This window comes from Centrocercus urophasianus, unplaced genomic scaffold (assembly GCF_019232065.1).
Source record: "Centrocercus urophasianus isolate 14NV4802_14NV808 unplaced genomic scaffold, USGS_Curo_1.0 seq_22, whole genome shotgun sequence".
Taxonomy (NCBI): domain Eukaryota; kingdom Metazoa; phylum Chordata; class Aves; order Galliformes; family Phasianidae; genus Centrocercus; species Centrocercus urophasianus.
Window position 1 is genome coordinate 13,495,905 of NW_024884778.1, and position 26,479 is coordinate 13,522,383.

At 43.8% G+C, this 26,479-nt stretch overlaps 1 protein-coding gene across 2 annotated transcripts in view; it reads left to right on the forward strand.

Annotated features, from left to right (window-relative positions):
• PHF2 (PHD finger protein 2) overlaps positions 1–26,047 on the forward strand; it is an 80,810-nt gene extending 54,763 nt beyond the window's left edge. Inside the window, exons 6-23 of one of the 2 annotated variants that reach the window (XM_042823471.1) lie at positions 496–637; positions 2,166–2,352; positions 2,867–3,029; positions 3,946–4,033; positions 4,482–4,588; positions 5,794–5,885; positions 7,163–7,252; positions 8,483–8,854; positions 9,729–9,848; positions 10,745–10,863; positions 11,491–11,669; positions 11,903–11,976; positions 13,770–13,927; positions 20,181–20,458; positions 20,953–21,048; positions 21,692–21,801; positions 22,960–23,221; positions 25,852–26,047. In XM_042823471.1, coding sequence (XP_042679405.1) covers positions 496–637; positions 2,166–2,352; positions 2,867–3,029; positions 3,946–4,033; positions 4,482–4,588; positions 5,794–5,885; positions 7,163–7,252; positions 8,483–8,854; positions 9,729–9,848; positions 10,745–10,863; positions 11,491–11,669; positions 11,903–11,976; positions 13,770–13,927; positions 20,181–20,458; positions 20,953–21,048; positions 21,692–21,801; positions 22,960–23,221; positions 25,852–25,940 — 2,726 coding nt within the window. In that variant the 3' untranslated portion in view covers positions 25,941–26,047. The remainder of the gene's footprint in view (positions 1–495; positions 638–2,165; positions 2,353–2,866; positions 3,030–3,945; positions 4,034–4,481; positions 4,589–5,793; positions 5,886–7,162; positions 7,253–8,482; positions 8,855–9,728; positions 9,849–10,744; positions 10,864–11,490; positions 11,670–11,902; positions 11,977–13,769; positions 13,928–20,180; positions 20,459–20,952; positions 21,049–21,691; positions 21,802–22,959; positions 23,222–25,851) is intronic. The other variant, XM_042823472.1, reaches the window with a different exon arrangement.
• The last annotated feature ends 432 nt before the right edge of the window (positions 26,048–26,479 follow it).

The window sequence follows — 26,479 nt, forward strand, 5'->3', positions numbered from 1 at the left end:
CACAGAGGGGAAATTTCAATAAGTAAAATAACAAAAAAGTCAATTTTTTTCATGGTACTCTTGAAAAATGTTTCAAAAATTCCTAAGTAAAATCTATACTGGAGCATGAAGGAACTTTTTACTCAATATCCTGAGCAGTAATATATTCAATCACAAAAATGTTACAGCATGGTGAGTAAAGCTTGCTCTGTGCATGTCCAAATGTTTGTGTTTAATTTTCACCACACAAAAAAAGAAAGAGTAGACTGAAAATATCATTAATCCTTTAAAGAGAAAAACTACAGAAATAATTATGTCATAGGGCATGAATGCAAACGCACCCTTTCATACATATCCAATTTTGTTTTAGAAGCAAAGCAAAAAAACTTACAGAGGCTAAGATGGTTGGAAAATAGAAAAAATGAGATGTTCATATATTCTGTAAATGTGAGCTCAGCCCCAAGCACACAGTGGGACCTCCAGGCAGTCTCTCTTCATCATTAAATTAATTTTTAGGACCGGAGAGAAGCGTTGATGTCACGGATGTCACCAAGCAGAAGGACTGCAAGATGAAGCTCAAGGAGTTTGTGGATTACTACTACAGTACCAACAGGAAGAGGGTGCTCAATGTGACCAACCTGGAGTTTTCAGACACCAGGTAACCTTCCTGTGCTGATGGCTTCCCACCGCTTTGTCCATCTGTAGCCGCTTCAGGCAAAGCGCAGAAATGAAATGCTGTAGCATGATGGAGGGAGTGATCAGAGATGGAGTGAGTGGGCCTGTGCTTGGCATGGTAGTTCAGGCTTATCTATCAGCAACTTTCCCATGTGACCCATGTCACACACGGGAGCAGATGAGTCTGAATATGAGGCTGGGGTGCTTTAGTGGTGCAGTGAAATGGTCATGGCACTGCCTATTGAACATCATCAATCCTCAGTGATAGGAAATCTACTGTTCTCCTGTTTTAAATGACATGCCTTCCACATAAAATAATTAGCTGATGGAAATGCCTAAGAGTTCAAGTTATTACTTTGTGCTGTATGTAGCTGTATTCATCAGCTGAGCAGTGACTTTATTCCATAAGCACTTGGATGCATCTACAATGTTGCTTTTGCAATTCTTGTAGCCCTAGATATCTAGAATTTGTGGAGGAAAAGATTTATTACTATGCAGACTCTACAGGTAAAATGATGAGCACCAACAAAAACATGAAGAGTGGTTGTTTTGGGGAGCATTCCATTTTGGCAAGGAGACATGAAATTTAAGGTGGCCTTAAAGAAGGTGGCCTTAAAGAAGGTGGCTGATGAATAATTACCAGCTAATTTATTTTAAGCCATTACCTCCAGCCCTGTAGTTAGCATTTTAGCAGCGCACACCCATTTCAGCAGAGAGCATCTGTAGTAATTATAGGCTTCAAAGATTACTGGTATTTTCAGTAGAGATTTTTTAGCTTTCTGCCATTATCAGAGAATAACGGGAGGTCTTTGTTCTGCAGGGCTGCTGGGGCTGTCACTCATATGCTGCTAATTTAGACATTAACCAGCAAATATTTTATTTCTTAGCATAGACAGTGACATTTTAATTGAATGCACTGCTCCATCTTTCCTTGCCGTTCTAAATGGAGCTATTGTCATCCGTATTTGACAGTGAACATAAATGACACGTGGGAGCATTTAATTTTAGTTTGAAGTGCAGATACTTCCATGGAATTTATATATTTGAGTGTCCAGCAGGGAGCTTCCACCCCCTGTAGATATTAGGCCAAATTTTGGACTATTTAAATATTAAATTCAGCCCATTTGGGGATGAATGACTGTAATACTTGTTTATTATGGCACTACATCATCTTAGCTTTGGTTAATAATGATATAATTTATGTGATGTATTTATGGAAATAAATACGTATGCTTAATGTAAATAATTGTAGACGTTTGTATAAATTACATTCATTTTACACATCTCATATATTGTATTTTAAACACCTTATCAACCCCAATTAGATTTTTTCCTTCTTCAGAGCTTTTCATGTAATTTAACCAGTCTAACTAAAAACATAACTGTGATTTTTCAGCATCCGATCAAGATTTATTTAGTTAACTTTAACATTAATACTTAAGACTTGTGATCAGTATTGCTGCAGTCTTTGATTTAAGAGGTGTGTGATCATTTTAATTCTTCCTGTAAAGGATGTCAAGTTTTGTAGAGCCTCCAGATATAGTGAAGAAGTTGTCCTGGGTGGAAAACTATTGGCCTGACGATGCTCTTCTGGCCAAGCCAAAAGTGACCAAGTACTGCCTGATCTGCGTGAAGGACAGCTACACAGACTTCCACATAGATTCAGGAGGAGCTTCTGCCTGGTACCATGTGCTGAAGGTAGAATCACGCTATACTTTATACGGGAAAGCCAACCTGAAGTTCTCTCGATGTAGTAATTTTTCCCCATGGTCCAGTTATATCCATAAGAAATAAGCACAGCCCTCAGTGCTGTTAGTGAGTGCACTCAGTAGTGCCAGTCTACAGACAGACAGAGCAATTTGGCATGTGGAAGTTGTTTGTGTTTTCTCACTAAATTGTCTGTAAATTTCTCACTAAATGTTTGCTTGATGCCTTCTGCATGCACTTGTCCTAAGGCCTGGAAGAAGCCCCATCCTGCTTTGCAGGGTAATGGAATCTGACACTACAAACTCTTTGTGCCATCTGTCCCACAAATCTGAGCAAATGTGCTCAGCTAGTGATTTAATTATTCCAGCCCTCTGTACAAAACTGACTTGTAAGTTTTACTTAAGTGGTGTAAAAATGAAGCCATATTTGTGTCTGCTTGTGCTTGTATCAGTGCAGCATTGCTTGATTTGGCTGCTTGTTGCTAACGTTGTATTTTCTAATTCAGGGAGAAAAAATATTTTATCTCATCAAACCAGCCTCGGCAAATATTTCTCTCTATGAACGCTGGCAATCAGCAGCAAACCACAGTGAAATGTTTTTTGCAGACCAGGTAGATAAATGTTACAAATGCACGGTTAAACAAGGACAGACACTCTTCATTCCTTCAGGTGAGCGGGCGGCTACAGGTGGGGTTTCCTCTTTGTTTTACAGCTGCTGAAACAGCACGGCCAGAGTGCTGCAGGAATGTGATTTGACCACCTTTCTCTGACAAAGTATGAAGTCGAATTTCACGCGCTTACAAAAGAAAGTCAGAAGTTTTACTCTTTCAGTATTTGAGCAACAGAATATTTGTATTTTTATTTTGAAAATACAACTGTTGCATTCAGTGTTCTACCCTTGGTCCAGCTGGGCTCAAGCACTCTGCAGAGTCCTCGCTATCTATCCAAGTATGACATTAATGGTTTTTGTCACAGTATCTGAGGGAGAGCTCATGTTGAATTGCTTGCTGACTGTGACCCCCACAACATTTCCTGCCATTGATTCCCTTTGACACTGAAGAACTATAGGAGCCTGTGTGGTGTGAGTGTGTTTATGGCTACATGTGAGGCTGAAGACCTGACTGACACGAATTTGTATAGGCTGCCTGATAGGCTGTTAGCTGTGCTGCCTGGAAGCCTCAGCTTGGATAGGCACTACAGCAAGCTCAATGTCAGACACTGCCACAGATTTTATGGGGATGTGAAAACAACCTCTAATACTAGGTGCTGCGGCTGCTTTTGACAGTAACAAGAAAGGGCACTTGGACCACTACCCCCTTTCTCTGTCTGTCTGGTCTTGCCGTAGTTGAAGGTTAATCAGAGGTACTTAGCACCTTCTGCACCAGGCCTTTCTAGTGCAAAATGAAGGGCCCAAATGCAACTTTGTTCTGAGCACGTGGGGTCCCAGTGCTGACTTGGACTGAAGAGCTGTGTTGGTATCTGGGAAGTAAGGTGCTAAGTAAATTATGGCAATTATCTGGGGAATTATTTCTTCTTTACAGTGTACCCAGTTTTAATTCTTAGGATTCTTTTCTTTCTCACCTAGGTTGGATTTATGCAACTCTTACACCTGTGGACTGCCTAGCCTTTGCTGGACATTTTCTACATAGTCTAAGTGTTGAAATGCAGATGAGGTAATCCATCTTTAAAATGTCACTATTTTCTATAATCTCTGTTTTCTCCTGAAGTGGTAATTCCAAGCCGTTTTTCTTCTATTGCATGGAAATGGTTGGACTGATGTGGCCAACGTGAAGGAAGAACTGTTACACTGTTGGGATTTTTCCCTTGCAGCACGCTGTTTGCTCTTTGCATAAGCACTCACCTGCTCAGCTGGGCTCTTTGCCCAGGCTAAAACAGTAAGAGCAGTCTTTACTGATGCTGGACAAATAATAACACCTAAATCACACAACTTCTTATCAGTGTTATTTTTGTATTTTGCTTTTGGTCTGATGCCAGAATGCTTGGTAGTGGCACAAAGAAAATATGAAAAATGAACTCTGGGCTCATATGAACAGTGTTTGTCACTGTCCAACATACTTGTGAGCTGCTATGCCTTTAAGATCAGTTTGCTTTGTATTGCAGGGCATATGAAGTAGAAAGACGGTTGAAAATTGTCAGTCTAACCCAGTTTCCAAACTATGAGACTGCATGTTGGTATATGGGAAAGCATCTACTAGAAACATTCAAAGGTAAAACTTTTTTTCAAAGAATTCAATTCAGAGAACTTTGAATTTCTTTGCCTGCTTTAATTGCTTAGATCTGGGGACCTGAAAATAGCTACTCATAATTTCTACTGGTATGCCACAGGTGGCCACAGTCAATCTTGTTCATATCTGATGACTGATTCTCACGTATCAGCTGAATGCAGGTCTGGTCTGGCTGTCATCTGAATCAGCCTGGCACCTTACTCTAAGAAGGACCTTACCTGTCTCTCCTACCTATGCTGAAGAAAAGATTTCACCTTCTTTATAAAACAGATTTAAGTTCTTTCAGAGGCAAATAATATTGTAACCAACCACCTGGGCTGGTGTAAGTTGAGAATTCATTCCCTGACTTAACATAAAGAGCTTCGTGCTATGTCAGCTCAAAGCATGCTGAATAGCACTTCTTCTGCCATAATTCTGCTGATTCTGGTGGAAATACGTGGGCAAGTCAGAAGTAATGGCCCAACTGAAACTTCATTGATAGAGCCAGCAGGAACACTGAGAATTAAAGCAAAGTCTTCTGTGAAATTCAAGATCATCTAATTCAAATTCCTTCAGAATTGATCCAGACATCCATGTGTGTTCTTTACAAAAATTTACAATTTTGCTTTGCTCTTTGACTCTATTTCTTATGATTGAGTCTACGGACACTCAGTGGGTATTTTATAGCAAGTAAAATGTGTCTAATTAATAAGCAATGTGAGGAGTCCCTCTGAGTATTGCCTAGAAGGGAGCGATAGTCACTTTTGTGGCTGACTGTAAACAAAAAAGGTACTGTGCAGAAAAGCTTAGGCAAATCTGTATTCATGAAGAATGCTTTGCCTGGTATGGCTTTGTTTCCACATATCAGTACTTGCTGTTTCAGGAGAATGAAAGAACTTCTCTTGTTAGCTTTGTATTCCCACAGCCTAGGATGTATGAGCATGGGAGCTAGCTTGAGTATGCAACCAAGAAATGAACCGAAAGGACTGCCAGTGTAAACATAACTTACAGGAACACACTGTAGGAAGTCAGGGTTGGATTTATGGCACAATAAACAGGCTCTTTACCATCAAGTCCTAATAGGGATTTGCTTGTGGTGGCCAAGTTTTAAAAAGTTAAGTTTCAGAGTTAAACTTTCTAGAAAAAGAGAATTTATGCAGAAAGGCTTCAGTTCTCATTGTTTGAATGGCACTGTTTTTTCCACTTAGGTTTGCACAAAGCTGGGCAACAACCTCCTGCTCATTTACTCCAAGGAGCGAAAATCCTCAATGGTGCTTTCAGGTCGTGGACTAAAAAACAGGTAGGAGAAGACCCTGTGTTAATATTGTGTTCCTTGTGTTTGTCAGTCACTGGCACAGGAAGCAAATGACAAACCATTTTGTCATAGCAAAGCAGCTAGTTTTGGAAGCCCAAAGAGGGACCAGGAGAGCGGAAGAGTGTGACAGCAGGAATTCCTTGGTGCTATGTGATGAGTCAGCAAGTGAAAAAAAGGGACACTGGGGTCTAAAAAAATGTCAATTTTGCTTATGATCAACAAGATACTGAATGAATGTTCTTCATAGCTCTGAGCATTTTCATGTGCCAAATCTTTAAGTAAAGGCTGTGTATGCGAGCAAGGCCTAGAACAACACCTGCATTTTTGTGTGCACAAGGTTCCTGCAAATCAACACATCAATTAAGCCAGGAAATACATATTGCCTAGAGAGATGGCTTAAAGAGATTTTCAGCCCAAATCTCCCTCTGCGGTCATTTCAGCAGCGTTGTTCTTGTGTATGTTGCTCCTAGAGTTCTGGGGAATTAACTGCAGGAGGCAGGCCACTCAATCATAACACACGGGCAGGGGAACTAGCAGCTTTAGGATTTTCAGACTCTTTCAGAAGGAGTGAGCAGCTGAGTACACAGTGTAGCAAATACAGCTTAGGTCACTTACGTGACTGTCCCATATTTAAGTGTAGCCAGGGACTTTGCTGTCTGTACAGCAATAAGAGAGTGCTTGAGCCCCAGTTCTGAATTGCTGCTGGTTTCCTGTAGCAGGGCTGGCCAGTGTGGAAGCTCTCTTCTTCATCTCACCCTGTTTGTTTTTCCACTTGCCTCACAGATGTGAAGCAGTGAGCGAAAGGAAGTCGGGCTGTGTTGGCAAGTAGGCAAAGCTGAACTTAGAACACTGTAACATAGCACATGAATGAAACTAGCTCCCAAGCTACTTTGCTGGCAAGGTGTGTGCCTGCTGAGTGCAATGAAGTCGTCATTCTGAGACAGTCTCTCCTTGTAGGTGTAGAAAAGGAGTCTCTCTCAGAATCTCATATAAGAGGGTAAGCAAACTGATGTTACAGTTGTGAACATGCAGTAATATGTGAAAAAGACTGCTGACTTCGTCAATAGCTGTCCTGAGGGAACAGCAATAACACCCAGAAGGGGAAATAAAGTATATATGAGTGTTTTTCCATATTATACGTGTAGTCAGTATTGATTTCAGTATTTAGGAAAAAATAGTAAGGTGTCACTTGATGAGTTTTACTATATTATTGCAAAAAAAAACATGCACAGAAACATCAGTCTGGCTTTGTTCTGATTTAGGCTTTAGCAGAGCATGAAGATGAACTACCTGAAAACTTCAAACCAGCACAGCTTATCAAGGACCTTGCCAAAGAAATAAGATTAAGTGAGGTTTGTGTTCTTTTCATCATATTAGCAGTGTTATGTGTTTTTCAATAACATAGACTGTAAAACCGAGGACTTGAATCTTTTTTTCCCCATTCTGCTCATTAAAAGAATTCATAAGAGGCTTAAGCAGTAGGGATACTGCTCAGGACTCCTGTCTGTGGCTAACTGGCCACATGTTTTGGATGCCTGTTTGCTTTCTCCGTGACTTCGTGCTGTGCATGCCTGCCCTGTGTCTTCTCCTCTGTGTTCTTCTAGCTGGACTGACCACGCTGTCCTCTTCATCTTTTTTTTTTCCTTTCTCTTTATCTGCTTTCTACCCAAAAACACAGTAGAACTCAAAGAATGCTGTTGCTGTCCTCTAATTGTGCTCAATATCTGGTATGCCCTTATGTTCATTGGTCTTACCTGTGACATTCTCTGAGCTAGGGACAGTCAGTCACTCTGTGCGTTGTCCCAGTAGGAGGCCTTGCTCTTGGCTGGTTTCTAGGCAGAGTTATTATATTAAACGTGAAGATTATTTTTAAAATAAACTCACAAAAACACAGAGGTTGCGTGGAGCTGTTGTCCAGTAAGTCTGGTGTCACATTCCGCCTAGTGGGGCTGTGTGACAGTGCAGGGGGACAATAGCTAGCTCCTTTGTGTTTTGAGAAGATTCTGTGTTGCATTCCACTACTTAACTATATCCAAAGACCTCAGCATTGAAATCTATCTTATCCTCTTTGATGTAGTATGTACATTTTCTGATTGTCAGAATGGCAACTGGAGCAGAAAATAATTTCTTTATAATTAGTCAGACAGTATTAATTTTAATTGGGCAGCTATTTTACTGCTTATTTTACCTGAGGGCATGAAACACGATTCTGCTACGTTTCTCCCATCTGAGTTAAATTGGTTTGTGCTCAAGCTGATTAGCATTTTAAACAAAAGCCCATTCATGTTACACATTTGTCTGTACTGCCGTCCATTTAAGTGTCCTACCTGATGCAATCTGGAGAGAGTTAACTTCCACACAGTGGCACTGGAGTTTCTCCAGGTCAAAGTCATGCATGGGCAGCTGCTGGGGGAAATTAGCAGTGAGAAGAGCATCAGTGTGACACTGGGTGCTCGTGAATGTAGATACTCCAGTTCTGAAGGGGGGATTACTGGTAGTTGTTTCCCCAAGGAAGGGAGAGTGAGAGGGAATATCCAACGCAGCACAAGTGGGTCTGAACGCCCTCCTGTTTTCTGCTACAGAACGCTTCGAAAGCCAGCAAAGCAGATACGAGTGCCAACACAAACACCGAGGAGATCTGCCCTGTGGAGAAGGAGGAGGCACCATCACCTGTCCAAGTGACACCGCCGTCCCCACCTGCAGAAAAGCTCCCTAAAAAAAAGACTCCGAAAACTGTGAAAACCCCCAAACAACTCAAGCCATCCAAACCCCCTAAGCCTCCCAAGCCTCCCAAACCACCCAAACCTCCCAAAACACCAAAAGTTAAGGGAGAAGGAAAAAAGAAAGGAAAGAAGGCAAAAGAGAGCCCACCGCCAGCCATCCCGAATCTCGACTTGCTGGAGGCGCACACAAAGGAGGCTTTGACAAAGATCGAGACGCCAAAGAAGGGAAAGGTGGGTTGGATTTTAACCCTGCCCCATTGCTGCCGTGGTGGGGTTAAAGTCCTTAGCTCTCATGAAAAAAAATAATCAAGCACCAGTGTCTTTGCTGAAGTAAATGAGAGTTTTCTCTTTTTTTTTTCTTTTTTACCTGACCATTCAACGTGGTTTGCCTGTTTGCATGGTAACTCATTTGATGTGAAGAAAGAAACATCTATTCAAGTTGAATCTGGCAAACTACTGTCAGATCCTTCTACAAGCTAAGAGGAGGCAAAAATTAAATGACTTTTTAGGGGTTTGGCTGTATTTTTGTGTGTTTGTTTGTTTGCCATTTCTATGGTGGATTTCCATGATCAGTTATCAGAGACAAAGTAGGCTCATTTCTGAAACATTTTGTTTTCATGAGATTTTGTGCCAAATGAGTGAATGAAGATAAAGCAATGATTTGTGACCACTTTTGCTCAGGTTTAACAAGTTTTATTTTGATACCCAATAGATGAGTTTTGCTGCAATTTGAGCAAGAGTGGGGATTTCATTGATGCACTCACAGAAAAATGCATTGTACACTTTGTTGTTGAGAAGAATCCATAAGGTTTTTCCTAAGTGCTTCCAAATTTCATAGCAGCTTATAAGCAGTTGCAAAACATGTTCACAGAGCAAGAGACAGGGAGATGAACATGTTTTTACACTAATCCTGTATGTTAATATATGAAGGAGAAATGCAAGTAATCTTCTGAACTCTTTGAACAGTGATATTTCATTTCAAAGAGGGATGAATCAGGAAAGAAGTTTTCATAAATATGCCATGTCTTATTCTAGATAAAAATGTATTTGTGTGACATACCAGTGCTCGATCCTCATTAAGAGTACATGCTAATTTCTTCACCAGGCCGCAAAGAATGTTTTAAGTGTTCCCAATAAGGAAACACCTACTAAGCAGAATGAGGTGGAGAAGTTTGAAGTTCGAGAGCAAAACAAAAGCAAAACAGAAGCCAAATGGAAATATAAGGTAAGGTCTCATGTCTTTTTTTCTTCTTTCTGATTTTGCCGCACAGAAGGGTGTAGGAATGTACACAGGTCTACCTACGCAGAGTGTGGCTATCGATTTCCAGCAGAAAATAACAAAGCAAGCATTGATAAAGGTGTATGGGGCTCATTCTTCAAAAGTAAATGCTGAACTATCTGTTCTCACTCTTGGTGAGGCCAGAGAAAAGACTTTTAATAGTGAGATTTTTCAGTGCAAATAAATTCCTTGGAAGAGAATTGTCTTTTCATGTGGAGAAAGCTACTGAGAGTCCTGACTTCTTGACAGAGACATCCAATTGAATTTTTGTTGTGTTAGCAACTATCATGGTTAGTGTGACCAGGTCACCCAGCCAGTACAGATTAGGAAGGGATTTGGGCTAGGCTTAAAAGTCCATCAAAGATTGAATGACTTTGGTATGAAATTATTAAATTCATATATATAACTCAAGCTCTTCTGAAGGTGAGAATGAAGTAGATGGAACCTGACAATAAAGTGCAGTCACATTTGTAAGCTTGCAGGTACTGGGCAGGTTCTGTCCTCAGCTGCACGAGCATGATGCTGAAGAGCAGTGTTTAATATTTTACCTCAATCAGTACCAATATAAGAGAGCAGGATTTAAACCTGGCATCAGGCTTGGTTGTGGTGGGCGCTGCTTAACTGGTGCTGAAGTGTTTCTTGAATGGGGACAAGTCCCTGAGCTAAACAGAACTCGACTTATCTAGGGAATGCTATCATTGTCCATCACTTAGCATGTTTGTGAGGAATATATTTTTCTGCATAAAAATCAGCAAACTCTCTGCCATTATCTACGAATCTGAAATACTAACAGCTCATTTGACTGATTGTATTGGGCTTCTTTGGGTCTTTCTGCCTTTCAGAACAGTAAGCCTGATTCACTACTAAAAATGGAAGAGGAACACAAATCTGAAAAGACGCCTTTATCGGGAAATAAGGACAACAAATTTACATTCTCTTTTGCTAATAAGAAGTTACTTGGGTAAGTTAAAACCAGAACAATATTCATTATGTAAGAAAGGAGGTTAAAAAATCCTGTGATTATTTATGTGGGTTTTTTTTTTAGTACCAGTAGGTGAAACTCTGCCTTTCTGGTCAGTGTAGGAAATACACTTAGTTTTTCAGTCCAGAACTTGATTTGCTTAGAACCCTGCTTAGCTGAAGGTTGCAATTACTGCCTTCAGTATGCAGGCTGTATCTCATGTTTTATCACTTCAGGTTCTTCCTAGTTTGAGTTTGTTATATTCAATTATTTTTTTGCAGATCCTATTCAGGGTGTATTTAAAAAAATATTAAATAAACACTGGCAAAATTCTATGCTGTGCCTGCATTACGTATATCATACACTTTGAGACAGCTTTTAATGGTGTAGGGCTTATTTGAAGTCAGGAATGCCACTCTGGTCTGCATTGTATTTGGAGATTAAAATGGTACAGAAATGAGTTTGTGATCTGATTTGAATTGCTCTAGCACCTCTGTAAGTGTTGAGGCTGACTGAGGTTTCTGTGTGAGGAAAGGTACTCACTGTCTTCCTCTCCATCTGTTCCCAAAATGATTTCCAGCCTGTGTATTGTTACTGACTTATATATAAATCTTTTTTTTCTTTCAGTTCAAAGGGAGTAAAAACCCAGCTGAATACCAGTGTGTTTGGGTCACTGCAGAATTTTAAGGAGGACAAAGCAAAACCTGTACGAGATGAATATGAATATGTGTCAGATGATGGTGAGCTAAAAATTGATGAGTTTCCAATCAGAAGGAAGAAAAACACTACAAAGAGAGAACTGCCCTGTAAGGATATTTCCTTTTTTGTCTGTATCTGCATGACAAAGTCTTGTGTTGGTTGCCCAAAATTATTCTTTGTGTTATCTGATTTACTGTAAAGAGAACCATATCTTAACTGTCAGTCAATAGAACTGGATTTGAATTGTTTTTGAAGTTCAGGCTTAGGAGTGCTATATATATATATATATTTTTTTTTTTTTAAGAGAACTATGACTTCATTTTTCCCTTTTTTAATTCAGTTTTTTCAGATAAGAAAGACACTCTACAGCACACTCCTGTTAAAAAGCCAAAGGTGGAGTCAGTGTCATATAAGGTACGGTGACTTTTGTTCCTATCACAAGCAAGCATCCATTATATATCTCTTAGAGTTTGTGGAATCTTATCCAAAAATTGCCTGGAACCTTGGCTCAGACTTGCCAGGCAGTATTTAATGGCAGGTGTGCAGATTTGATGTAATCACCAGTGATTTCCATTCACAGGGTGACAGCATTTTTTTCCTGCCCATGCTAGGTGGTAGCACGGTGCAGGGAATGGTGGTAATATGAAGATTTCTTACAGGTTGTTGTCATATCCTCTACGTCATTCTGCAGTCCCATCTGCTCAGGATAAGTAGCACTCAGACATTTTAAAGACTAAACGTAAATTGGCACCGTTTGACAAAAGAAACTCAGAGTAATGCTAATAGAATTGAACATGTCACGTGGTGTTTCACATTACTGCTAGTCCCATTACGTAGCCATTAAAAGCTTTATTTACTATCATCTAGTAGATTCTCCCTTTGCCTTTTATGGGCTTACAGCTAGCATGCCCTTGGCTCAGCTTCATATTTTAGCATGTCACTAACGTGATGCAATGTCAATCTGCCTGTTGACACTTAGCATGAAGGATCATGGAATCACCAAGATTGGAAAAGACCTCCAAGATCATCCAGTCCAACTGACCACCTATCACCAGTATTTCCAATTGATCCATGTCCCTCAATACAATATCTAAATGTTTCTTGAACACCTCCAGGGTTGGTGACTCTATTGCCCCCTGGGCAGCCTGTTTCAGTGCCTGATCATTCTCTTGGAGAAGAGTAAGAAGTTTAACAGCACAGACATAAGTTTGCTCTTGTTTGTGTTAGCATTGTAGCTCAATGCTGGAAATTAAATGACACGCTGAAATGTTTTGTCTAGCTGTAGTTAACATAAATCCGTGTTATGATATCTGAATCAGTCACAGAAAGAAAAATAACCTGTTAACACAAAACTGTAGGTGACTGGAGTTTTTGGCCCTAAAAGCTCAGCCGTCTTTATCATCCTGGTTTGGCTCAGGGATATCTAAAAATGCCTGTCTCCTTGCCTCAGTCTGTGTTGAAGTTTGGAGAATGGTGCACAGGGAGCAGGGCAAAGCATGCTGACATCTCACTGCACAGAAGTTGAGAGAACAGTTCCTGCAGAAACCACTAATGACACTCTAAGCAATAATGGCTACGACTTCAGAGGCCTGAAAGCAGGCAGGAAGGGAGAAAAAAGTTGTTTTATAACAGTCTGCAGTGCAGAGAGGTATTAGCTCCAAATAGATGCGGGTAGCTTCCTTTAATGTCCTTGGATGGTACACTCATACATGTCCATCCTATTCCTCTGTTGGATTTTCCTGTCCTCTCGCAGCAAGGATGACAGAAGTGGGTCTGTCCCTGTGCCTGAGCTGGCTACATTGAATCTTGCAAGACTCAGAACTGTGCTGCGAAAAGTGTCTGGGCAGACAAAGAAACAGCCCCAAATTCATGTCTTCTGTTCTGAAAAATGGACAGGGTGGCTGAACACAGCACCTGGAAACACTGCTGGTACGGTGGTGTGATGTGATCCCATGCACAGGATCAGATCTCAAAGCTGGTTCTCCAGTGCTGCAAGGGAACAGGAAAGCCTGCCGTGTCTACAGGCTGGAAGGAGATTGATTTTATTGTGTGCCTAATTTTTATTGTTACCTCTTGTTAGCAAGAGCAACTTAGAAAGGCCAGCCCTACATCTTGCAAGAGTAGCAGGCTGTAGAAATTCTTGTGTTGTTCTTTGTTGACTAAGTTAGTAAGTTCCCATTTTTTGAGCCTTTTTCTTGTTTTTGCAGAGTGATGACTCGTCAGATGAAGATTTACTTCACATTGACACAGAGGCAAAGCCAGGGCGCAATTCCAAAGTAAAGAAAGAGAGTGGAAGTTCAGCAGGAATTCTTGACCTTTTGCAGGCAAGCAAGGAAGTTGGGGGTTTAGAGTATAACACCAACAGGTATGCACAAAGGGATGTTTTTCACTCTTAACCTGTAAGCAAGAATTGTTCTTTTATGGTTCTGTGTGTGAGAGTGAGAGAGAATGAACTTTGCTTTTTCTCCAGAAAGCAAATACTTCCTTTATCCTGTGAACTGGAGGGAGAGGTGGAAAAAGTGTGTGGGAAAGATTTTGGTGGTATAATTTAAACAAATAGAGGCATTTCACATCTGTAAATACTGAACAAATATTTTAGCAATATTACTATAATAGATGAATCATTCAAAAGGAAGAGAAAGCTCAGTGAATGCAGTTTGAGTTCACTGCGTCCGCTCTTAACATGCCAAGTCTGATCTTAAACTACAGATAACAGAATTAGGGTATGCTTGCCCCTTTAAAAGAAGCTGAGTAGGACTTTTCACATATGGAAATGTCTTCCTTAATTCAAACCTTGGGAGTAAAGCTCTGGGAAGGAGTTCTGGAACCATCAACTGGTTTTACAGCTAACATGAACAGAATGGCACAGCAGACATACACTGCTATGTCCTATGCCCTGTTCTTCCTCTCAGACTGCTGGTAACAGTGTGAGAACTCTTAACCCATCTTGTCCCATCTTTAGAACCTAAGCACCCTCCACTGCTCCACAGGAACCGGATTCATACCTTTGGAAGCTGTGCCCCAGAGCATCTTTTTCTTCCCTGCTTTCTTTAGGTCTACCTTGACTATGCAAAGCCTCATATTCTGTGCAGAAAGTAAAAACAGCAGTATTAGTGGGTTTGAGAGTTGAGAACGGAGTTAGCAAAGTGAGATTGGTGCCATCCTTCTCACCCAGGCTGTGCCCTGTGAGTGTTGGGTGTGCGTGGCCAGAACATTTGAAAGGACCTGCTAAAGTGGAATCAGAAGTTTCCCTCAGAGAGGAAGATAATATCTAAACCTGGGAAAGACTGGGAGTTAAAAGTCATAACTGAGAATTCCTAAGGAGATGTCTCACGGTCAAAGGGGAACATATGGAATAAGTTATCAAAGGAAACCATAAAGAGCAAATTTTATCAGTGAGGTGGAGAGGTTTTTAATGTTAAGATGATAGGTGGAATTCTTTATAAGCTGCAATCTGGGAACAGAGTTTCAGAGAAATCTAAATGAGGGAACATTGTTGAACCAAAGGACGTTCCAACATAGCTCTGTTTATTAGGTAACGGTCAGTTTGACAGCATAGATAATTACAGGAGATTAAAGCATACTATGCAGACTGCCTTCACTCACAGTACACCCATGGCAAGTACCAGGCAGCCCTGTGAGAGCCAGACTTGCCTGTGTGCATCAGTGTTTAGAGTCCATTACTTTTGCAGCACACTGGCAGAGATCCTCACCCCCCAGTACAACGGGTGAGTGTGTCCAGTCTCCTGTAAGAGTTTCTGTTCATTCCTCATGTGTTCCCATGATACTTCTTCCAGTGGTGTCTCACAGCAGGACTGCAGGTGAAAATTTGATTTTAAAATCAAGTTGCATGGCTGCAGTACTTAGAAGGCTTATCTTGACAGGGCTGTTATCTCTAGGGAAGAGATCCAGTCTCAGTTCAGTGTTGGTTTTCTTCCGTTACCGCCATCCCTCTAGGAAGGAGTAGTTGTTCAAAACCAGTGACTATGGAGAGTATGGGGAGAGGTACCAAAGTGTCTGCAGCTCCCAGGAAATACAGTATTTTCTGTTGTCTGAGCCCAGATGTGATAGGGATTCTGGATTTTCCTCATCTCTCGAGAGTTTTGGTCTTCAAAAACCACTGAAATACTCATATTGGTACTGGTCAGTTTAGCAGTTCCTCCGAGTTCATTTTTCATTCTGCATAATGGTGTGTTATGGAACCAGTGCTTATATCAAATTTAAGCTCACCTTTTGGCAGGTCATTAGACATTTGGGCAGGTTTAAGGTGTGTTTCACGGTGGGGATAGAGCTGCTGGTATAATAGGATTCCCACACATGAAGCTCCCAATATGTGAAAGAAGAAAATGGCAGGCATTTTAAAAGTTGGACATGTGTACAGTACTATTTTACATACAGTGTGGTTCATTGCCTTGCTTATGATGTGCAGAAATGCAGAGGGAAGCTAAAAATATAGATTAAAGAAATGGTCCTCAAAGATCCTCTTTTTCTTGACTTACATATTTTGCTGTCTGCCATGGGTTAAAACTGCCATTCAGTAATGGAACAGTACTCAGACCTTTCATTTTTCCCCCTTCAACCTGGGCTCTGTATCGAGTCTATTTGTAGACTTTGTGGTTTCTGAAATCAAAGTCGCAAATGCAGTCACATAACTGAACTGCATGAATTACTACACTGTGTGCGGTACTTCAGTGGGAATGTGTCATATCAATTTTGGCTCTTGTATAAACAATTAGGTTTTGGCAGTGTGTGTTGCAGCTTGATTGAAAAAAGCTCCTGATAAATGAAATTGCTATGTTTCAATTCATAATTACGCCAGGCTTTTCAAATGGCTGTAACATGCTTTAAAAAATACAGAAAGAAAGAAACCTGATATGCAAACACACTGTGTCACAATGTAATGCCAATGTGATCCTGCCTGACTCAGAAACAATTTTCGTCTTTCTCTGCGTTCTTATTTTTATGGCTCTTAATGGCTATGTATGCGTATGTATTTCTCTACATACCCATACATATTTATGTATATTTTGGACTCCAGACGGCAGCAGTGCAGGCAGCCCATGTGGAATATCCTCTGCTCACACAGTGGTCAGCTCGGAGGTGGGAAGCATGGAGCCCAGACAAGACCAGCACCAAAGCTGCTGACCCTCAGTAGTAACTTAGGAATCAGGGCAGGGTTTTTGTTGTTGTTGCTGCTGTTGTTTTGTGTGAAAGATCTTACCTGAACTGTGTGAAGCTTGATTCAGTAAAACATTAGATTGTCTTTTTCAGCTGATCAAAAGTCCTGATGGCATTCGTGTAGGTTGTGTGAGAGGTACATTTCCTACACCTATGCCAGTGGTAGCAAGATGGGAAGAGATGAGGAGAGAGGTCCTTCAGAAAGGTTGCTGTAAACGTGAAAACAAACAGAATACAGGGAAAAAAAATTGAAGATTCATTTAATTTTGAACTGAGCAAGTTATTTGTTCCCAGGTTTGATTAAAAAATGGAAGAAAATACTGATTTTGTACTTGAAGTTAAGTGAGTTTCACAGTTCTATACATTTGTCATTTCTCCAAAATGCTGACAAGTCATTACTGTCTCTGCCTTACTTCTTCGTGGTTCATTTACATCTTGCTGTGGTGGGGTGAGAGGAAATGCAGAAATGATGGGGAAATTATCACAGAGGGAGAATGGTGATTTATTACCTCCTCCTCACATGCATCAGTGTTTTTCAGCAGTTCCTACATGCAGTATTCCAGGACAACATCAGCTGAAAGGGACCTTGAGAAGGCATCTGTGCAGCTGCTGGATCACAGCATGTCCAGCTGTGAAGTGTGACCTGGTTATCCAGGGCATTGCCCTGCAGAATTTCATATTTAGGGATGATGGAGATTCTGCAGTTTCTCACCGTGAGCTCTTAGCCCTCAGCACGGCCCTTTCCTTCTTGTGTGTCTGGCTGGGATTTCCCCAGCCATTGTTTTTGATTGCTGACTTTGATCTGTTTAGAACTTCAAGCAGGTTCTGCTTCCTTTTTTGTCTAACCTCACGAGGCCGTTATGCTTTTAGTTATTTCCACTTAGAAAATGTTCAGTGTTTCCTCTGACTTCCCTTTGCCCTTACCTATTTTCCCAAGTCTTGGGGTGAGCCTGGGAGATGCTTAGTGAAGCATTCATGAGGTTACTACTTCCCCTCCCCATTGCCCTTCAGTGCCTCCTGCTGCTGTGCAGGCAGCATGGGGACCAGGGGAGAGGACAGCCTTCAGTGAGTTGTATTGCACTGAAATGAATACGTTCAAGTGCTATGTATGAGGCTATAGGTGAAAGATTAAGTAATTGCATGAGAAAGAAAGTTTCTGCTGAGAGGTGTTGAACCCTTGGAGAGGGGTGGGATGTGAAAGGAAGCCCTGGCTCCCTGCATTATGTCCCTTCAGGGCACTGGGAAGGTCCTGTGCCCAGGCAGCATGGGGACGGGCCTCGGTTAGCAGGGAAAGCTTAACGTGCTGGGGCTGAACCATGTGTGCTCTCACCAGCAATCACAGCTGTCTGCCTGTCATCATGTGCTCTGGAGTGTGATGTCAGGGAAAGCATGCTTCTAGCAAGTCCAGGAGGGAAACAGGCCATGTGAAAGCCCCAGAGCATAGCCCAAAGGGCTGCTCTGTGCACTGCTCCAAAATGAAGATACTGCTGACAGCAAGGAGCTGCCCTGTGATGCCAAGGCGCCTAGGCTTACTAGGCCTAAGAGCTAGTTGCCTGTAGGACTGTGCAGGACACAGAGCCATCTGTGCTGCACAGGGCAATGTGCCCTTCCCTGGTCAGCTCTGGGGAAGATGTTGTTTGGAATGAGTTTTAGCAACAAATTTTCCCCTTCTCTGTTAACAGCATGAAAGGGTCCTTTGCAGAGTTGCTTTATGAGAGTAAAAAGAAACAAGGTCCTCAAAAGGGGAGCCGTGCACAATGCTGGAGTGGAGCCCACTGCAAAAGGCACGAGCTGCTGTCAGTCTGTTCATTAGAGTGCCCTTTTCTCCAGCTCTGCTCCCGTTTTTGAAGTTATAGGTCATAGCTGGAACTCATAGTTTACTTTCATAAATGTGTTGGTTGTGTTTGTTTGTTTTTTAACTATTGTGAAGCTACAGAAAGGGGATACGGCCTTCAAGAGCTTAAGAATTACTTCTCAATTCTCTCTCCTTTTTTTTTCCTTTGGCTTAGAAAGCTGAAATGCTTTCAATAGAAGCACAGGCAAGCACATGCCCTAATGAGAAACACTTTGCTCCATGTGCAGCTATGTCTCTTTAAGACATGTTACCCACACGTTCAGGTTGTGGTTTGACTCAGAACCACTGGTTTTGATCATATTCCACAATTTATTTGTTGAAGCTTGTGTTGCTTAAGGCAGTTCCTCTCTGATTTGCCCACTTAGCGGTCAGTTTTTGATGGTCTGTTTGCACTGTTTTGAGAGTCCAGTGCTTGCAAAAACTGTTCTGGGGGGGGGAATTGAAAAGAAAATATGTTAACTTCTTATACGTGGTGCAAAATATGCCTTTGTCAGGGAGGAGGCGAAGGCATCTGGCATGATAATAAGGGGATTAAAATGTCTCTTCACTAAATAAATGTTTCGATGTTCTTTTATTCCTTGAGCTGTTAGCTACCGACAGCAGTCTTAACTCATTTGCAGGATTATTTATAAATGCAATTAGTGCCCAGAAACTCCCTCTATGTCTTATATGTTACTCTATCCAGAGTCTTGTAAAGGCTTTAAGAGGATTAAATTAAGATCAAATAAATGAAAGTGACGTGGTACTGCTAATTTACTGGGGAAATGATGTATGTTAGGGGCTTCTATTGCATAACTTTTTTTGCAGTGTTTTCTGCATTTCACAGAATTGCTGTTTTCTGATGAGATGAGCAAAGTTTTCACCACCCTGTAGTCCTCTCATCCAGTCCATATCTTGTCAGCCCTGGCTGTGCAGGCTGTTCCAGTGCTTCGTGCAGTGATGCTGCTGCTCAGTTACCCCTCTTCATTTCCCAAGCCTTTCCCTTTACTGGGCTGCAGGAAAGCCTGCATGCTGGGGTGGTACCTCTGTGGTCCCCCCTCACCTTCTTCAGGCTTTGCTTTCACATTTTGTTGTGTGAAGGAAGGGATGGAGGAGTCTGAAAGGAGTTTGGGAAGGCATTGGCCAAGAGCAGGAACCTCATCCTTCAGCTCAGTGAAGGAAACATGGTTCTTGTCCTCTGTAGCTCTGTTACAGGAAGGTGGAATTTGGGTGTGTGAGTGAGGGGCTCATACCCTCAGAGCTGGAGGGTAGAAATGCTGTGCTGTTGGGAGCTTTGAAAAGTTACCTGGCCTCTGTCCTTGCACACCAGCAACGACAGCCACCAAAGAGCTGCACATCAGATGCATAGCCAAGTGGTTCACAGCTTCCTGACTTCCAAGGCAGCAAGCTCAAATTTAATGCATGGTGATGTTGCTCTTAAAGTAAAAATAACCAGTGCTGGTTGCTCACCTGGTTAAAGTACAGCAAGTTTACAGGAAGTTTGCCCTAGCAGCACTGTCAGGTGAAAGGAGTCAGCTATTTGTGAGCAGTGTGTGTTTTCATGGAATCGCTGATAGCTTCTCTATCTCTCCATGTTTTCCTGCAGTCAGCCACCTGCCTCACCCAGCACGCAGGAAGCAATCCAGGGCATGCTATCCATGGCAAACCTCCAGTCGTCGGACTCCTGCCTGCAGGCCTCCTGGGGGACCAACCAGGCCAAGAATAACTCCATCTCCTCACAGAACTCTAAAAAAGCAGGTGGAGGTGGCAACAAAAATGCTGGCAAACGGTTACTAAAGAAAAGCACAAAAAACAGTATTGACATTGAAGATTATGATGAAGATCAGGACCACTTAGATGCCTGTTTTAAAGATTCAGATTACGGTAAGCACAACGAAGCAGTCTGAGTAAGTGTGCACACGTGCATATTTGTTCATATCTGCAAACGCCCCTTGCATGTGTTTCCTTGGTGTGCAGATTCACATCTTGTCTCACAAGGGATCATGAGGTTTGCACAGTGCAGAGCTGGAGGGTTTCAGTCTAACTTGGGATAAAGAAACTTGTCTGTCTTTCTTCCAGCTATGCTGCCACTCCACAGGCAACAGAGAGACTCATTTTTCCTGTTTGAAAACTTTCTCTGTGTACCCTAAAAGTAGCTGGTCACAGCTCAGTGACATCAGCTTCTAAGTGTAGCATGGATAAGAGCAGGAGAATGTCCCCAGATGGTTTCCAGCTGTTACCTCTCAGCAGTACCTCTGGGGGACTTTGTTCTTCTAGCTGTGATGCCTGTGGTCACCATTGCTGTATAGAGCAAGTGGGCCTCTCTGCAGTATACAATTGTCTCCTACACTGAAACTACTCCTTGTTTCCTATTGCAGTTTACCCTTCTCTTGAATCGGATGAAGATAATCCAGTATTCAAATCTCGATCAAAGAAAAGGAAAAGTTCTGATGATGCCCCTTACAGCCCAACAGGTAAGCTCTTACAATTTGTGCTACTCAGACTAAGCCATGCAGGTCCCTAAGGAACCAGGCATTTTTCAAGGAATGTGGAAACTGTAAGACCAAAAATGAGCAATTTCTCTGTAATGTGAAGGATTAACCCTTTCCAGTACAGTGGGGGAAGATTTCACATGCTGGGACTTGTACCGATGTGTTAGTTTTTCTCCATCAATCAGTTGGCAGAAGTGTTTTTTGGGGTAGGTTTTTGATTTATTTTTCCTCACGCTCCTGTGAAGGAAGGATTGCTGGCAGTAGTGTAGTAGTGAAAGTCCAGACAGTTGATCAGCCCTGGCTTTTAGTGTTGTGTAAAGAGAAACAAGCAGGAAACGTAGGAATAGTCTCCTCTGGGTTCAGCCAGTGCTGATGTTCTGGAAGGCTGTTTTTGTTGCAGCTTACCAGAGGCAGTGCAAGGCCAGGGGATCCCTGGGCAGCCTTTGCTGTGGCCACTAATGAAGGATTCTCCACAGCTTGCTGTGTGACAAGCAGCCTATTTCTTAGCTTGTGACACTGCACGTCCATCTCCTGCTCAGGAGGGCAGTCCTGCTGCCCAGTGTGTGGTTATGCAGCTCACTTGGGCACTCTGCACCTGCCTCACCTCTGATTGCTTTCCTTGCAGCACGAGTCGGCCCCTCAGTGCCTCGGCAAGACAGACCGGTGCGAGAGGGAACAAGGGTTGCCTCCATTGAAACCGGCCTCGCCGCTGCAGCCGCAAAGTTGTCACAGCAGGTGAGGTTGCTTAAGAAGCAGTAGCTGTCAGGAAATGAAAGCTGCAGTCATGACCAAACACCAGAGCGGTGCCAGCCCTTCTTGGGGTTTATTTGTGCCAGTTTGGCAAGGCTTGTCAGTCTCAGGGGAAATAAACAGGAGGAAAATCCAGCAGTGTTGCACCATACATAGCTGACAATTAAATGGTGCAGAGCAGGAAGTCTGTTGGGCATGCAGAGAAGCACTGAGAGAGGATGCATATCTACCTGCGTTCTTGCGGGCTAGAGATAGAAGCAGGATCCCCAGAAGGAGAGTGCGTGAGCGGCAGATTGATGTGCTGGAGGTCTGGGTGGTGTGATTGCCTTGTCTGTGTGAGTTGGCTGCTGGGGAGCATTATGGCTTACTCCCAAAGCTTTGGTTAACCAAGGGCAGCTAACATCAGTTTAGCAAGTGTATTGAGGCACTTCTGGCTGTAGAAAAGTATCCTCTGGTCTCTGTAGGGGTCAGGTAGGTGCTGAGTGCCTCATGCACACTGACCCGACAAATGTGACACCACAAAGTACGAGGTCTGCTGGAGACAGGTTGGGGAGTTGCTGGAGTTGTGGCATTTGGTGGCATTGTGCTTTTGTGGTGGGTGCTGTTGGGAAGCGGCATTTTGTCAGGAACTGGACTTGTAGGTAGGCGAGGGAAAGAGGACAGTGACAGACCCTTTGCTCACTGTGTGTGTAGGGGCAGCTAGAGGTGTTACCTTAGCAAGAAGCAGCTTCTGTGAATAAGTGGGGTGTTTAATGTCCTTCTATTACGAAAGCATATGAAGATACCTGAAGATAGGAGATGTCAGTGTATGCGGAACATGGAAAGGCTGGCTCATACAAAACCACGCTGGTCTCCCAAGGCAGGGTCATTTTTGGCGCTGGCTGGCTCCCTCTCACCACAGTGCACTGAGAGTTAACAAGCAAGGAGGCTCTGCACAAGGCACATATAGATGCAAGAAGGGCAGCGTGTGCATGTGGCAGAGAGCTGGGAGCGAGATGGTATCGGAACAGACTCTGAGCAGTTTGTACGTGGCAAACTTCGTTGTTTTTCGTTGTATCAGGACCCTAAGCAACACCACTGGCCCTTGCCATAGCTAAAGGTCTTCTGAGGATTAATCTGAGCTTCATGTTTGTCATTTTAAAGGAGGAACAAAAAGGCAAGAAGAAAAAAAATACCAAAAAGAAGCTGTCAACCAACAACGCGAACAAACCAGCTCAGGAAGGCAGCTCACCAGAGCCGAAGCTGGAGTCACATGCCAGCAGCCTCACAGATCACGAGTACACCGCAGGGGCCAGCACCTTTGGGGCCGCCCAGCCTAACAGGGGATCGCAGCCGATGGCACCCGGTGTTTTCCTCACACAGAGGAGACCCTCATCATCCTCGCAGAACAATGCCTCCGCCAAAGGTACCAGGAAACGCCTGGGGTTATGGTGTAGGAATGGGGAAGGGTGATTTGGTCATATAATCCATGCCCTTTGCAGGGCCTCCGTGTGTGGTGTCTGTCACGGGTCTGTGGAATTGTTTTGGTAGGACAAACCTGGTTGGAGATTTGACCCATAGCCTTGGCTGCCCTGGCAGCGTGGGCCTAAATATGTGCTTTGCTGCCTGGCATTTGTTGTTGTAGACTGTGAGGCATCCTATGCTAGGAAATACTCCGAGCGTGCCCTGGGCTTTCTGAGGAGGACACGCAGTGGTCACATCACAGTCCAGCCTGTCTGGTGAAGCCTTGACAAGGGAAGGAGGTATCCATGAAGGCTGTTGTGCTCAGGGCCGTGCCAGGCACTGCTGGTTTAGGCTTCTTTTTGTGCAGTAGCTACACAGAGGTGTAAATAAGGACATCCTGCCTGGCAAGTGTAGAGCAGTGAGAATCTGCAAAGCTGTCCTGAGAGCTGCAACAAGGGAGCAGAGGAATGTCAAGCCTTGGGAGTTACCCAACCACACAAGCAGAACCAAGAGACGAAGAGATCACTTGTTATCGGCTGTAGGGAAAGCATTAAAAAGCCGGAGCTGTCTGGGGCCTGGGCTTGGACCTTCTGTTCCTTGCTTGAACTTTGCTGAGAAAGCACAATGAAGGCAGGTGTGTGGGACAGGCAGGAACTCCAGTCAAGTGCACTGTGTATGATGAAGATCAAGTATGCGATCCCACAGGAAAGACCTGTTGTAAAAAGTGAGGCTATGTGGCTGTTGTTTCCAGTATTCTTCTGTATGTGAGTGGAGCAAATTAGAGATAGTGTGAGGTGTCCTGCAGCCCCTTGGAGGGGTGCCAACCAGTAAAGCATCACAGGCCATATAGGAGGATGTGCTCACAGTAGACTCTAGGGCCCTTCCAGGAGCTGGCAACACCTATGGCTCTCTACAGAACTGGAATGAAGTGAAAATTCTTGCCTGGAATTGTGTCTTTGTGGTGAAATGGTGTCATGAAGGTCCAAGAGGTCCATGGAAGAAGTGGTGGGAAGAAAACTGCTGAATGGAGCCTGACCCCAGTCAGGCCAGTGAGTTGGGCAAACCAGACAGGGCATCATGAAGAGAGCTTGTATGGGCATGTGGAACGCACCTTGCTCATGGTATAGCTCTCGATCCTCAAAGGAGGGGAGGAACCGTGTGCCAAAAGTGCATACCCATCCATGCAGGGAAAGGAGCACTTTCAGAACCTCCAGTGCAGGGTCTTGAGACAGCTGGGACCACCAAGCGGACATCAACCTGTCTCTCTTGCATGGAACAGGGAGTTCCAGGCTGGGTATCATCAGTAATGAAGGGATGATGGGATGAAGCAGAATCAGGGAGCTCTCAGACCACTTCAGGGAGGAGAGATGACTCAGAATGAGGCAAAAGGATGAAAAATGACGAAATTATAAATTGCCTTTCAGTACTGTCAGTGGCTGTAGAAGCACATTCTTGTTGAGAAAGGCTATAGAGTGGAAGTCACTCAAGCCTTTGGGCTTAAGTCCCATGGTAAGTGTCACCCACACCGTCATGGCTTGGAACACAAAGTCAATGGGAGAAGTGGAAAGGAGCTGAGATTCTTGAGGTATTATACATGGATACACCACTAGGATAGTGTGTGACTAGTGTGATAGGAAGGAGTTGGGTGGGTTCATGTAGTTGCCAGGTCTCAGATGCCTTGGAGATCCATGAAGTTGCTGTCTCTGAAGTGGGAGCTGGTGAGAGATGAGGTGGAGATCAGCTGTGCTTGCTGCACTAGTCCTTGCGGAAAAGTGTGCGGGAACACAGACCTTCCTGGATGGTGCAGCCTGTGAGCATGGGTCTGGTTTGTGATGGTGTTTCTGTCACATGAGTATGAGGAAAGGGAAGGTTGTCCACTCTGAGTGCTTTGTAGTGCATTGGTGCTAACCCGAGTCTGAACGTGTGTATGTGTGTATGCATTCAGTGACTTTCTGACTGGGCTGACTGCAGGTGGTGGCTGTAGTGCTAGGGAAAGAGAGGGCAAGGAAAGCACGATGGTGGTGTCAGTGAGGTGGCATGCAAGCTGGGCCCTGTGCATCAGATTCTCCCTTGAGGATGTGTGAAATAGTGGAGAGGTACTCAGAGATCCCAGAGGTGCCTGCATGTGAATGTGTTGAAAGCAGGCAGTGTTTGACAGCCTGCTGGGTGCCTCTGTGCATGAAGCAATACCTACACAGAGGTACTGCTCTGGTGAGCTCTGAGGCACGAGATAGTGCTGGAGTGACTGGGGCTGGGTGGTCACGCTGGGGCACCCCTTGAGCTGGGGTGTGTGTGCAGACTCAGGGCAGGGTACGGGCACCGTGGAGGTAGTTGGTGCCCCAGGTACGCACTGGGACCTGCCTGGCTGCGGTGGTGCTGATTGGCAAGAGACTGTGCGCGTCTCTGAGGCACGTCTGGGTTTGGGATGGTCATGTGAGATCCCTCAAGTTCGAGGGACAGCTGTGGTCTCCTGGAGGTGCTGGGGTAGGGATGGGGTCGGGAAAGTGGTAGTGCGGGGCTGAGGGCTCGCTGCTGGGGGGTGGCGTGGGGCAGGAGCCAGCCTGGGGCTCACCACTGCCACTCTCCCTCCAGGAAAGCGCACGAAGAAGGGGATGGCCACGGCCAAGCAGCGGCTCGGCAAGATCCTGAAGATCCACCGGAATGGGAAGCTGCTCCTTTAGCTCCGCCTGACTTGGAGCACAGCGATAACAACCCTCTTAACTTTCGGCGGTCGGAGTGTACAGAATCCTGCTATAAATATTTTTTAATATAGATGTCCTTTCTCAGAGTGCTGAGAGTGACTAGTCCGCAAAAAGTTAATCCTCGCCTGGCCCCACGGCGCTGAGCGCGCCGGGAGGTGAGAGAGCACCCGGCCCACGGGGGTGAGGACAGCGAGGGGTTGGGGATGGAGGGTGGTGGGGGAGTGGGGGCAGTGGGCACGTTCCCCCCCGGCCGTGCCATGTTGATGCGTTTCCCGAGGCATCCTTTTCCTAGAATGTAGCTTGTACATAGCTTTTGGAATAATGACCACCTGTTTTTTATAAGGGGAAAGTCTCTCCGGGCGCTGTCCGTAGCAGCGGCCCTTACCAGCTCTTTGCGTAACTTCTTGTACGAGGAGGGAGACAGTTATTTTACTAGCACCTTGTGGAGTGTTTCCGTGTTTTGTGACGATGTAATTTATTAATGTTTGTAGCTTTTTATATTTGTACATTTCTTATGG